The sequence below is a fragment of the Mastacembelus armatus genome, chromosome 18 (assembly GCF_900324485.2).
Source record: "Mastacembelus armatus chromosome 18, fMasArm1.2, whole genome shotgun sequence".
Lineage (NCBI taxonomy): Eukaryota > Metazoa > Chordata > Actinopteri > Synbranchiformes > Mastacembelidae > Mastacembelus > Mastacembelus armatus.
The window spans coordinates 16,265,746-16,279,653 of record NC_046650.1 but is presented as its reverse complement, the minus strand read 5'-3'; the positions used below and the strand labels follow the sequence as shown (position 1 = coordinate 16,279,653).

At 42.3% G+C, this 13,908-nt stretch overlaps 2 protein-coding genes across 2 annotated transcripts; both read left to right on the top strand.

The window, feature by feature from the left end:
• The first annotated feature begins 696 nt into the window (after positions 1-696).
• On the top strand, positions 697-5,903 carry LOC113141803 (transmembrane protein 184C-like). The gene is made up of 12 exons (XM_026326363.2): positions 697-923; positions 1,809-2,007; positions 2,158-2,288; positions 2,747-2,783; positions 3,063-3,268; positions 3,355-3,429; positions 3,937-4,030; positions 4,151-4,263; positions 4,344-4,443; positions 4,625-4,702; positions 4,786-4,879; positions 4,966-5,903. Exons 2-12 carry the CDS (start codon positions 1,891-1,893, stop codon positions 5,238-5,240), a joined length of 1,320 nt encoding a protein of 439 aa, XP_026182148.1. The 5' UTR covers positions 697-923; positions 1,809-1,890; the 3' UTR covers positions 5,241-5,903.
• A 116-nt stretch (positions 5,904-6,019) lies between these two features.
• LOC113139032 (NACHT, LRR and PYD domains-containing protein 5-like) lies at positions 6,020-13,139 on the top strand. The gene is made up of 10 exons (XM_026321981.2): positions 6,020-6,250; positions 6,674-6,782; positions 7,055-7,138; positions 7,267-7,371; positions 7,855-7,943; positions 8,239-10,024; positions 10,180-10,353; positions 10,633-10,806; positions 11,166-11,212; positions 11,565-13,139. Exons 2-10 carry the CDS (start codon positions 6,676-6,678, stop codon positions 12,098-12,100), a joined length of 3,102 nt encoding a protein of 1,033 aa, XP_026177766.1. The 5' UTR covers positions 6,020-6,250; positions 6,674-6,675; the 3' UTR covers positions 12,101-13,139.
• Positions 13,140-13,908: the final 769 nt, after the last annotated feature.

The window sequence follows — 13,908 nt, the reverse complement described above, 5'->3', positions numbered from 1 at the left end:
CACTCACAGCTCTGAGATCTGTTTTGCATGTGTGTGTGTGTTAAATGTCTGCTTTGATTAATTTCCCAATACTTAAAATCAGGTCAAACACACACATGAAGACAAGAGTCTGATGTTATGACAGAGCAGCTGATATTCCAGTAAATATTCACTTTGTCACTTTGATGGTTTTGTGTAATGGTTGTGACAATAAGAGACTCTTTCCTCATATATATATATATATATATATATATATATATATATATATGTATTTATGTTGTTTATTTATATTATGATATTATCTGATGTGTTTGGAGTACTCTATCATGTAGGCCTATATACATTTTATTTGTTGTTTGTTGAACGTTATGCTGAAGTTTTGTTTGAGAACCCAATGACAAATCATCTGCATGTGTAATAATGTTCTTATATTCTGGATCTTAATGTTTCTGTGCTGTTTTATTTGTACTTTTACTTGATTTGCATGTTTTGAGTGAAACAGTCCTTTAAGTTGGGAACAGAATATTTAGCCCAATACAAACTCATTCATAAAACAAGAAACATCTAATCAATCAAAAGATATTGATGTGGATCACATTAAGATAATTAAATTTAGAAATAAAAGCGAACACGTGACTAATTGGGCTAGGGGGAGGGCAAGGGGGGGTCCAGACTCCTCCCGGTGACGCGGGCGCGTAACCGCGGGGGAACCGGAGCACAAACACGGGCGGCTGCTTCGGCCAGAAGCCTCCGGCCTCCGCGGACGGATTACCGGATCGATGTGATCGATGAGGCAGATGATCAGCCGGTGATCGGATCCGACAGTAACGGCTGTGCGTCATCTTCCGGTGGGGCGGAAGAGAGATGCGTTGCCTGGTAACAGAAACAGGAGCGAGGAGGAAAACAGGCCAGCATCACTGTGCATGAACATCTCAGCCTCAAAGGTCCACGTCTCCTCTAGCCTTTACTCGTCCAGCTGTAAATATTTGATCCTAACTGCGTGTTTTCCTCCTGCTCGTCCAGGTTTGGTGTTTCAGTCGGTTGGTAACGTCTCGACCTTTTAACGCACTTTCCGCTAATTATCATGTAAATATTTGATGTGATTTTAATGTCTGGCAGACAATATGGCTTCACAGCTTCAATGTGTGTTTCCCACCAGCTTCTGGTGACTGAAATAGTTTGTGTTGGTTGATGTTCAGGATCACAACAAATCAACAAATCAGAATTTCTCTGATGGACACGATCACAGTGATTAATATTTATCCAAATATTCACTTAGTTTCAATGGAAAAGCAGATTAACCAGCCCGAGTCTCAGCTAGTCCACATCTTTCCTAACATCTGGTTTTAATTTAATCACATATGTTTTTATCTTCTCCACAAACAGTTTTCACTGTGTAGCAGATAGTTGAGTCCATATTTGGTCTTTTAAATCCAGTTGCTAACAATCAATATGTGCCCAGTATAAAAACATATGTACAGTTCAAACTGGACTGATGTGACCTGGCCACAAAAGGTTTGTACTAATTTAATTCACATAATCCAATTTTGAAAGTCTATTTTCCAAGTCTGACCAAAAAACATCAGACGAAATTCAATTGACTGGACTCGACCTTTGTTTGACCCTGAAGTACAAATCTGCTTTAACCCTTAAACAGAGTTAAAACTGTATTTGTTTTATTTTTGTTTTGTAGGTTTGGATTTATGAGTTTACTCTGACAGAATAAATGTGTGCAGGATATTAAATGATAATATTTGGACTTTTTCAGATTAACTCGCTAAAGTGAAAAGACTTAAATTTAAACCAAAACCATTTTAATTCAAACTCAGCTGCAGGTTTCTGGCTGTTCCTCCAGGGGGGCCTGTGGTTTAGGATGTGCCTGTAGTCGACGCTGAGTGTGAAGCCGCCATCATGCCGTGTTCCTGTGCAGAGTGGAGGAGGTGGATCCGACCGCTGGTTCTGGTCCTGTATGCTCTGCTGCTGGTGGCCGTGCTGCCGCTCTGCATCTGGGAGCTGCAGAAAGACAAGGTCCACCTCTGTCTTTATCGCCTCCACCCAGACCAGCTGCTTCTCTGGACATGCAGGAGTCAAATCCAAATAAATATAGCATCAAATACTGACAAAGACGATGAAGTTGGGAAATGATAAGAAAATAATTGTAGCTCACTCTCTGTTCAGGTTGGGACTCACAGCAAAGCCTGGTTCATAGCTGGCATCTTCGTCTTTCTCACCATCCCAATTTCACTGTGGGGGATTCTGCAGCATATGGTGCACTACACGCAGCCTGAGCTGCAGAAGCCCATCATCAGGTAAACACAACGCTGCTTAGGCTTTCCATTAGGAGAGCTAAATGGTCAGTCACATTGTCAGTATGATTACAACAAGAAATAGCTAACACCTAAAGTCTGAGGTTTCAGATTTGAAAAATTCTAAACCTACATTACTTTCTAAAGTAAATGGTTAAAAAAAAAACTACTTCAGCCCTGTCTCAAAGATAAATAACTGAAAAAATAAATAATCAGCCAACAAGGAAGCAGAAGCAAAAACTTTGAGGGGTCACAGCTGTTCCTGTGCAATGCAAGAGGTGAAGTAGCACAGGTGATGTTGGCAGCTACAGCAGTGAGGTGTAATTTGCACCTTCATTTTCAGCCAAACTGCTCCTTTAGTGATAATTACTTTTCAGAGCTGACAGCACATGACACAACACGCAAATACACAAATACACAACCCTGCTTGCTTTATGACACTGTCTGTCTCCCTCCACCAGAATACTATGGATGGTGCCGATCTACAGTTTGGACAGTGTGAGTCACAATAATACAAACATGATGTTGCTGGGCTTAATTGGAGACAGTGGGACGGTGTCACAAGACCAGATGCCAAATTAAACACACTCTCTTCTGTTTCTGACTTATCATGTACAGTCTGATACCACTTAACCCCATCACAGCTAATGAGATCATTCTCCTCAGCAGCATAGTTTCCTTTATTTCCTTCTTTCTTTCATGTGACTCCTGCATAGTCTTGGCATCATTACATCTTCACTGAAACCTCTTTCATACTGGTCTACTGTGCCCCTGTAGTGGCTGGCTCTGCGGTATCCCAGCCTGGCCATCTACGTGGACACGTGCCGGGAGTGTTACGAGGCCTACGTCATCTACAACTTCCTGGTGTTCCTGCTGAACTTCCTTAGTAACCAATACCCGAGCCTGGTGCTAATGTTGGAGGTCCAGCAGCAGCAGTCACACCTGCCCCCACTCTGCTGCTGCCCACCATGGCCCATGGGGGAGTAAGATGAGCTCATATGTAATTACATTGTATGGACAGATGGATTCATGTACGAATTTAAGGGTTAAATTATTCTCTTTCTGTCAGGGTGCTGCTGTACAGATGTAAGTTGGGAGTCCTCCAGTACACTGTGGTCAGACCTGTAACCACAGTGATAGCACTGTAAGTTTCTTATTGTACGGTGATTAAGCTAAGATTAAAGTTTCTAACTGTAACTATTGTAGCACCCCTGCAAATTTTTCAGTGTAACCATGCTGACACCACTGTACATTTCTCAGTGTAACCATGGTGACACCACTGTGCATTTCTCAGTGTAACCATGGTGACACCACTGTACATTTCTCACTGTAACCATGGTGACACCACTACATTTCTCACTGTAATCATGGTGACACCACTGTACATTTCTCACTGTAACCATGGTGACACCACTACATTTCTCACTGTAACCATGGTGACACCACTACATTTCTCACTGTAACCATGGTGACACCACTGTACATTTCTCACTGTAACCATGGTGACACCACTGTACATGTCTCATTGTAACCATGGTTCTATTATATTCCACATTTGTTGCTAACAAAACTATTCAACCCAACAATTTGAAACCAAAACAAAAAAGTGTGGTGTGTTACGCTGAATGTGTGAACCGACCTCTGTCTGCAGGATCTGTCAGCTCTGTGGAGTTTATGACGAAGCCAACTTCAGCTTCAGAAACGCCTGGTCCTACCTGGTCATAATCAACAATATATCACAGCTGGTAACACAAAGGACACCCAAATCTCAACTCCATTGATCAGACCAAGTGACGGATTTGTCCAAATCCTGAAGCTTCTGTAACTGAGACAACAACTGCCGTGTTTGGTGTCTGTCTTTTCAGTTTGCCATGTACTGTCTGCTGTTGCTGTACCGAGCTCTCAGAGACGAGTTGACTCCCATCAGGCCTGTGGGAAAGTTCCTGTGTGTCAAACTGGTGGTGTTTGTCTCCTTCTGGTGAGGACATAAGGACAGAGAGAGGCAGGATGAAGGAAGGTAAAATGTGCTGATGCACTCATCTTTTTATCTCTCTCCAGGCAAGCTGTATTTATCGCATTCCTGGTGAAGGTCGGAGTGATCTCCGACAAACACACCTGGGACTGGGACAGTGTGGAGGCTGTGGCTACTGGACTCCAGGTATCCACATTTTTAAACAGTGATTCTTTCAAAATTTGATACAGAAAAGGAAAAGCTGAAAGACCTTAATTCAAACTCACATTGAAAGAAAATTATCTCCAGTTTGAAAAGACATATAAGATACACTATTTGGAAAATTATTTATCTTAAATCATTTTGTTTCTCTGTCTCTCTTTTTCAGGACTTCATTATCTGCATAGAGATGTTTCTGGCTGCCATCGCTCACCACTACACCTTCACCTACAAGCCCTACGTCCAGGTAAACATCCATCCATCAATGTGCAGCACAGGTTGTCATCTTCTTCCTTTTCTTATTTCTCGTTGTGCTTTTCCTCCCTCCAGGAAGCAGAGGAGGGCTCGTGTTTCGACAGCTTTCTGGCCATGTGGGATTTCTCTGATATTAGAGCTGATGTCACGGAGCAGGTCCGCCATGTCGGTGAGTGTCTGTCAGATTATTTGTTACAGAAATTCGAAATGGCTTTGACTCATCAAACAATTTGTTGGCTTCTCCCTTCTGACCAGGTCGAACATTCCTGGGTCGACCCAACAAGATGTATTTCGGTGCGTCTGTTCGACCCGAACATACTGAACACACTGGCCTCCTCACCGCAACCTCCCAGGACCCCATCGCCGTGGCAACTACATCAATGCCCTCCTCCCCATCATCAACTGGGAGGTACCAAGGCCTCGGCCACACTCCCGCCCCCCACTCTATCTCAGCTCCTGCAGGGTTCACCTCTGCCTCCTGGGAGGACGACAGCGACCACTCACCTCCTCAGGAGGGTGGCACCCAATAACAGGGTGACGCCACCGTGAGCACACAGCCTGGGGTGGGACTTACCCCATCTCAGTGTGCTTTGAGTTCTGGACAAAGAAACTCAGAAAATCATAATAAAAATCTCAATGTGGACATGTCTAAACCCTAGTCTTCAGATCTGTTAGGACAAAACTGATTTCTAAAGACTACACAAAGGAAAACTGTTGTGTCAAAGCCATGTTTGTTGAGAAACTTTGGTATAACTTTAAAATAATTACCCAGTTTTAAACGCTTGAAATCTGTATTTTGATGTGAAATGATGTCATTTTGATAAATGGACCTGTAGCTGTGGACAGAAAGGAGAAGCAGGTTGTTCTCTTGGTTTTACACTCCCTCGGTGCTGAAGTGAGTTCGAGCTCAGTTTGACTATTTCTTCCACTTCATAATAAATTAAATAATAAATCAACATGACATGTCTGATCTCCAGAAACTGTTTCCGCTGCAGTCCTAAGTTTAGTTTGGGTCTGACAAAAATGGTTCTCCTGTTGAAAACCAGAGTCTGAGGCCAAGGACAATAGGAACATACTGATGCTTAGCAGATGTTTATCTTAGTTTAGCATGTCAGCATGCTAAGATTTGCTAATATAATAAAATGCAACCAAATAAACTTGTCTCACAACTGCTGTGGAAAAAAACAACACACTACACTTTCTATTAACACTTTTCTCCACTGGGTGACTAAAATGCGCAGGATCTGTGAATGTATTTAAAATCCTGTTTACTAATAAAATATTGTGAAGTTTTAATCATCTAGATGTTATTTCTCTTCTCCAGTTATTCACATCAGTAACTGGTGACCATCAGCTGACGTGTTGTTTTTGTATTTGTAGAAACAAAACCGAAAGTAAAAACAGTCGGGGGTTTCTATGCTGCGACACAGAAACAGAAATAAAGGACGCAGCAGAAACATCGGAGGAAAGTGAAGATTTATCGTCGCTGGAGGAAACATTTCGGGTTTAAAAGCATCAAGGAGCCGATTCTGTACTAAAGGTGAGTCCGTGATCCTGTTGGACCTGGAGCGGTGGTCGAGGACATGAGGGTCTGTTGTTGTTGTTGTATGTAAACACAGAGCTGACATCTTGTTCCCTGTACTCTTTGCAGTACAAATACAGTTTTTGAGGTAGACTATTAGTACAGCTGAGTATTTCCATGTTGTGCTGCTTCACTACGTCAGAGACAAACCTTGTAGTTACATTTATCTGATAACTTCAGCTCCTTTTCAGAATCAATCAGCTCTTTAATCATCAAACTCTATTGATCCCCGGTGGGAAACTCAAAACATACCCAGCAGTATATAAAGTACTTCAAACTAAAAATACATAACCCGAGGACTCAAAAAGACGAGGAACAGAGGGAAATTATTTATGACGCATTCACTGACCTCTGGAATTTTTTTTTCTTGTTTTTGAGCAGAAATGTCTGAGAGGAGGAAGAGGAGCAGGAGGTCCGTGTCAACAGATGCGTCCATATCAGAGGACAGACCCCCTGATCAGACCCTCGGATCCTGCAGAGAAGAAGCCAGGTGAGTCTGAGCTGCAGGTTTTGTCTTGTTGCTGTTTGTTTCCTTAGATCATCACATTAGTTTGTTTTACTCAACAACTGTAGATGTTGAATCTCATTAAAGGTTGATTTTATGTCTGTTTATTTTGTATAACCCTATACAACGCATTATTGAGCTGTTAATCCTCATTAGTCTAAATAAAGATTCATTTGTTCAAATCAATATTAAGTCAATAAAACATCTGGACTGATCATTTTAAAAAAATTTAATATCTCAACTGTCTCTTGTCTCAGTTCACAGATCAGTGCAGATGAGTCCGTCGTGGGTGAGGGATCCATGTTCATGAGACCGGACTTTGGCAAAGAGAGCCCCAGAGGGTAATTCCACATTTTGTGCTCTCTAATTAAAATATTAAAACATCTGTAACTGTGTTTGACAGAGGTGAACATGGGCTGGCCTGCCAGGCACACAGTCCGGATTCTACATCAAAAGTTTTCTTTTACAGTTCACAGCAAAGTGACACTGAATCTGAAACTCACAGCTGTCTCCCCATGAAGAGTGATAGTTCCATGTACCATCCCCCCGACATGGCACAAGAAGAAACAGAACGGTAATTCAAAGTCACATGAATGAATTTGACAGTGTAGCCGTCTACACAGACAGAAGTCTAATTGTGATAAAACTAACCAAACCCTGTGACTCAGCCAGACACCAGCCTGCAACACAAGAGCCAACAGTATCTGTGACTGTGTGACAGCTCAGTGTTTTCCTCGGCTTTTAAAAAATAAACCTGAGCCTTAGGATGAAGATACAAATTTGGTCAAACTGAAACAGAAGAGCAAAACTGAAGAATCACAAACTCTTGTACTTTCACTTCAGTTTGTGTTTTGAATCTGCACCTGCTGCAGAACCAGTTTCTGTCCTTTAATTTTAGATGCACTTGTGTTGCATTCAGTTGGAACAGACCCACACAGCTCAAATAAAATATATCAAGTAAAAGCACAACTGAGAACATGGTATCAATAAAAACAGTCATCAGGTGAAGGGCCTATAATGTCCAATAATAATGTGTCCTCTGCTTCCCTGTGTGCAGTCAGTCGACTGAGGGGCCATCCAGCCCAAGGCGTCGAAAGAAACTCAAAAAAGAGCCTGAACATCAGAGAGAGGCTGAGGAGCAAACTGGTAAGTTTAAAGTCTTACTACAGGAGGATACAGCAGTAGAGTAATTCATCATCCAAACTAATCAGTGTCCGACACTTATTAGCAGGGGCGGTTCTAGGATTTCATCCTTAGGGGGGCTTAGCCCTCACTATTGTTGCTGATAACACTACCTAACTTCTATAACCACCTATCCTTCACAAGACGTTTCACCCTTAACGTTACATTGACGTAGTATCTGTTTCTTCTTCAAAGCAGGTAAAGTTCTTTGCATGACCCAACCACACAGCTCTTTAATTCATGCATTTCATCGTTACAGGATATGTCCATCACTCGAAGGCAAAGCAGGCTCTGAAGGAAGCAATGCAAAACAAATTTGCTTTGACGTCTGAAGGCAGTGGTGACCAATGGGGTCCCCTGAACAGCATCTACACAGCTCTCTACACCATCACTGGGGAAATCGGAGGGCCACCCGAGGAGCACGAGTTCAGACGCTTTGAACGTAAATTGAAAAAGAAGTTGTCTACAGAAATCGACCTCCTTGAAATCTTCAGACCTTCCCCTGGTCCAGAGAAACCACCTAGAACAGTCCTGACACAGGGCGTCGCAGGTATTGGAAAGTCATTTGCTGTGCAGAAGTTTATCCTTGACTGGGCCAATGAGGAAGCAAACCTGGATATTGATTTTGTTTTCAGTCTTGCTTTCCGAGAACTGAACTTGATAAAAGGAAAGAAAAGCTTGCACCAGCTTCTGACAGAATTTCACCCTGTGCTCCGCGAACTGAAAGATTCGGAGGATTACGTCAGATCTAAGGTTATACTGATCCTGGACGGACTGGATGAAAGCAGACTCCAACTGGACTTTAAGAGCAATAGGAAGGTAACGTCTGTCAGTGAAGAGACATCTCTGCGTAACCTCCTGGCAAACCTGATCCAGGGTAATCTTCTTCCAGATGCAAACCTCTGGATAACTTCCCGACCAGTAGCAGCCAATCAGATCCCTGTAGAGTATGTCGACATGGTGACAGAGATAAGAGGGTTCAATGACCCACAAAAAAAGGATTATTTTAAGAAGAGATTTAGTCAGGACTTGAGTCTTGCTGACAGGATCATTTCACATATCCAGTCATCACAGAGTCTGGACATCATGTGCCAGATCCCGATCTTCTGTTGGATTTCTGCTTTGTTATTTCAGGAAGTCTTTAGGGGAGATGAAAAAACAGAAACTCCTCAAACCCTGACAGAGATGATGGCACATTTCCTCTTTGTTCAGACAAAACACACAAGCAGAAAGAAAGACAAGAAGACAGAGAAGAGCAGAGAGCAGCTGCTGAAGACACACAGAGAATTTCTTCTGAAACTGGGCAAACTTGCGTTTGTTGAGCTGCAGAAGAACAACCTCATCTTCTATGAGGAAGACCTAAAGGACTGTGGCGTTGACATAAAAGAAGCACCTATTTACTCTGGATTTTTCAATGCAGTTCTTAGGGAAGAGGAAGTGTTTTCTCAGAAGAAGGTCTTCTTCTTTGTGCACCTGACCGTACAGGAGTTCTTTGCAGCTCTTTTTGTGTATGAATGTTTGACAAACAAGAGAACATCAGAGCTCAGCGAATTCCTTGATCTGAAGGAGCAAAAAGAACTAAGTTTGCTTGATCTCCTAAAGATGACAGTTGACAAAGTGCTAGAGGTGAAGAACGTCAACCTGGACTTCTTCCTGCGATTCCTTCTTGGTCTTATGGTTGAACCCAACCGGAGGGTCCTTCAGGGTCTGCTGACATCACCAGACCCAAGCCAAGAAACCGACAAGAAAATCTTGACTTACCTCAAATCCATCCGAAGGAAGACCCTCTCTCCAGACAGCTGCGTCCGCCTCTTCCAGGCCATGGTCGAGATGAGAGACCATAAAGTTAAAGATGAGATTCAGGAATACCTGAAGCTGACAGATCGTTCAAAAACAGACCTGACTCCCCTGCACTGCTCTGCCCTGGCCTACATGCTGCAGGTATCAAAGAACGATCTGGACGTGTTGGACCTGAAGAGTTTCCACACGTCAGAGGAAGGTCGAAGAAGACTGATACCAGCTGTGAGGAGCAGCAGGAAGGCAATGTAAGTTTACTCTTACTGTGATATGAGAGATCACTCCTGAGTAATGTATGTAACAGTAGGACTGGGGACATGGACATCCTGTTCCTTCATACGTGGTTCTGCTTATCTTCAAACAGTTACACCACTTTGTTAATCATATTCTAACCCACCCCTAGACTTGCAGACTGTAAGGTTATTCTGGAGTGGGTCAAACATCTGGTCTTTGCTCTCAAGTTCCCCTACTCATGCCTAAGAGATCTGGACCTAAGCAACAATGACCTGAAAGATGAAGGAGTAAAACAGCTCTGTGATGGACTGTCGAGACAATGCTGCAGACTCCAGGCACTCAGGTAAACCTTTATTAACTCAGATAATAGATCATAATTCAAATATACATGTCTTGTTCCGGCCCTGCGACGGACTGGTGACCTGTCCAGGGTGTACCCCTGCCTTTCACCCGAGAGAGAGCTGGGATAGGCTCCAGCAGATCCCTGTGACCCTGGCTTTCAGGAAAAAGCGTGGTACAGAAAATGGATGGATGGATGGATGGATGTCTTGTTCCTTTTGTAAATATAACTAAACCCTTAAGAAGTCTGCATACTGAACTACCAAATGCTGTGGTTTCTCAGGTTGTCTGGCTGCCTGATCACAGAGAAAGGCTGTGAGTTTCTAGCCTCTGCTATGAAGTCCAACCCCTCCAATCTGATAGAGCTGGACCTGAGCTACAACCATCCAGGTGACTCAGGAAAGAAACTACTCACCGAGCTACAGAACGATCCCGGATACAAACTGAGTCAACTCAGGTAAGAACAATCCCAGCCCTGTTTCATGAGACGATCCCAGAAACTCATGGGATTGGCTGTGCAGCTGCTCTTATCTGAGGCAGGGTGGCTAACCCAACATACATTTGTCGTTGCTAAAGACCTTTTTCCTGTAAAAAAAAAAAAAAAAAAAAAAAAAAAAAGATCAGTGCCCAACTACATCCATGAGCTTTTCCATTAGTGCATGTACAATTACTAAGGGTGGGACTTATAATAAAAGTATATATGATAGAATTACTATCAATAGATCTGTACCTCTGATAGTCTGATAGCAAAAGGTTTTGGGAGCAACGTGGTGCCAGATAAACAGTCTGAAGACTTCAATCCTCATTTCTCCACAGTGTTGAACATGGTGGAATTCACCGGCTGAAACCTGGATTCAAGAAATGTAAGTATTTGCAGAAACATCTGCTGAAAGTTGTGACCACAATGACAAATTCCAAACAGTCATTTCGAGGAATAAACTGTTAACTGTTAAATAAGTTAATGATTATACATAACTGTGGTTAACTGCAGTTCTGTTAGTAGTCCTCTAATGGACTCTGTTGTTGGCTTACACTGATCAGGTTCTGCAGTGAGTCCATAACAGATCATTGTATTCACTAATCACCCAGATCAATGTACCTCATATAAAGAAACGTTGGCCCAGGTGCTCGGGTTCTTTTACACTCAGAACATACAGTTGGACTGATGGTCACAAACTGTGTTATTAGTGAAATAAAGAATTTTCTTACCTCCAGATGCCTGTGAGCTCACTCTGGACCCCAGTACAGCCCACCAGAACCTCCAGCTATCTGAGGGGAACAGAAAGGTGAGCTGGGCGGTAGAGGAGCAGAAATATCCCCATCATGAAGAAAGGTTTGATCACTGGCCCCAGGTCCTGTGTGAGCGCGGTCTAGATGGGCGCAGCTACTGGGAGCTTGACGTGGAGGAGCCCTTCCACATTGGGGTAACTTACAGAACCATTGGCAGGAAAGGGGACGAGAGTCATTGCAGGCTGGGACACAATGACAAGTCCTGGAGTCTGATTTGCTCTAATGATGGTTGTTTTGTTCTTCACCACAACGACAAGTTCCCTGTTTGTTCCTTCTCGCCACGTTCCAGTCGGGTCGGAGTGTATCTGGACTGGCCGGCTGGCACTCTGTCCTTCTACAGGATTTCCTCTGACAGTCTGACCCGCCTCTACACCTTCAAAACACAGTTCACAGAGCCTCTTTATCCTGCTGTAGAACTCATTTCAACTGGTTCCTCTGCATCATTTTGCCGTTTAACATAAACATCCATCATGTTAACCGAGTTGGTTAAAGCGAATTTAAACACAGGGTCATTGCAAAACATGATGGTGTCAGCAGGAAGAGGAACTTAGTTTCATTTTACTGTTTCCTTTTTCATGACGTTCATCCAAATATAATCTGTGCAACCACAAAGCAAGAACGACACCAAGCATGTCAAAATAAGCAGTGCACGAACGGTGCACAGATCAAACATCCCTGTTATCTTTCTGTCATATGTGCGTTGGTCCAGGGACGAATCCTGATACTCTGCCTTTTCCTCCAGCACCACAATGAGTTTACAGTTGTGGTGTGATTGACAGTTTTAACCAGTTATTGGATAAATTGTCATGTAATTTAGTCCAATCAACCAAGTCTCTGTCAGGGTGAACTGTAGAAACTTTCTTGGTCTTTTAATTTTCCTGTCTCAACATCATCAGATCAGAATTTCTAATGTGTCCAATACTTTGTTATTCAGAGCAAATACCTCCAAACACCTTGTTCCATTCAGTACTTTGCACTTTGTATTTACTGCTAATTAGCAAATGTTAGCATCCTGTCATGCTAAAATAAGATAATGAACATGGTAAACATTATACCTGCTGTGTTAGCATTTAGCTGAAAGCAAATTGTAGAGCTACCAGCATTACCATAAACTCTGTAGTGTAAAAATCTGTATGTTAAAAATGATAAATACACGTCAGTTACTGTCCTACAGTATATTCATGTTTAGCTCATAGAATATTTTCCATCTTTCCATCAAGTGTTTTGTGTATTTTTCTTTATGTAAATTTTATATATGATCATATTAGACTGTTTCAGTGTTGATTTTAACAGAGGGTGATCTGATCTGACAACTGAAGTTGACTCAGAATAAACATCATGTGGAATAAAACTTGTGACTTGTTCTGTGGGAAAGATCAGAACATTTGCAAACCAAATAGTCACAATGACTTTGAATATCTGGGTCTGTTCAAAGTACTTTATATGATGTGACACAAAACAGCTCACACTGTAAAAGGAACAATGCTTGTATTGTTTTTAAGCCCATGTGTTGTACCGACAACTACTATCTGGTGGTGTTAAAAGCTGTTAAACTATAAACCTTTGTAAATAAATAAAAGATAAAATTATAACGTTCATAAAAGGTGTCCAATTTGGATGAAGATTTCAAGCTCATTTCCTTATTTTAAAAAAAGAAACAAAAACTGACCTTTTGAAAAAAGGAAGAACACATTCAGCCACATGGGAAGTCGCTTCCAGGAAAGCAGGTGCAGCAACAATGACCCTCTACCATTTGCACCTGTTGTCCAGAAACTGATCCCAGATCAGACCAGCTAGTAGACGCAGCTGTAACATGAGGAAGACTGAGCCAACACTGATGTGAGTGAATGATCAGAGGAGACAAAGTCCCAGAGCAGAGAGGACGTACTATGGATGGTAAAAAAGAAGAAGGGACTGGAACAAGCTTTGAAAACCAAAGTAAGTAGTTTCTGATCCTGTTACCTGGAGCAGACTGAGACAGTGAGTTGAACAAAGGGCAAAGAGGGAAGAACAACAGTAGTTGTAGTTTCCAGGCTTTAAATTATTCATGAAATATGATCTGATAGAGACAAATAACAACAAACAATATTTCTAAGCTGATCTGACCAACACTCTCATTAAACAGTGGTGATGGTGGAAAAAGTGAGGTCAGCACGAGGCTTCTGATGCTACTGAAGCTCAGCTGGAGTCAGGAGTTAGACAGTGTTAATTTCGTTGACGAAGTATTTTCATTATCATTTTCGTCAACGACAAGTTTTCACTGACGAAA

What these genes read in the sequence shown, in the direction of transcription:
- LOC113141803 (XM_026326363.2), top strand. Translation starts at nt 1,891, where the DNA reads ATGCCGTGTTCCTGTGCAGAGTGGAGGAGGTGGATCCGACCGCTGGTT. An exon ending in CGATCTACAGTTTGGACAGT is followed by an intron (nt 2,784 to 3,062) that starts GTGAGTCACAAT and finishes GTGCCCCTGTAG; the next exon opens with TGGCTGGCTCTGCGGTATCC. An exon ending in GTAACCACAGTGATAGCACT is followed by an intron (nt 3,430 to 3,936) that starts GTAAGTTTCTTA and finishes CTCTGTCTGCAG; the next exon opens with GATCTGTCAGCTCTGTGGAG.
- LOC113139032 (XM_026321981.2), top strand. Translation starts at nt 6,676, where the DNA reads ATGTCTGAGAGGAGGAAGAGGAGCAGGAGGTCCGTGTCAACAGATGCG. An exon ending in TCCTGCAGAGAAGAAGCCAG is followed by an intron (nt 6,783 to 7,054) that starts GTGAGTCTGAGC and finishes CTCTTGTCTCAG; the next exon opens with TTCACAGATCAGTGCAGATG. An exon ending in AGGAGCAGCAGGAAGGCAAT is followed by an intron (nt 10,025 to 10,179) that starts GTAAGTTTACTC and finishes ACCCACCCCTAG; the next exon opens with ACTTGCAGACTGTAAGGTTA.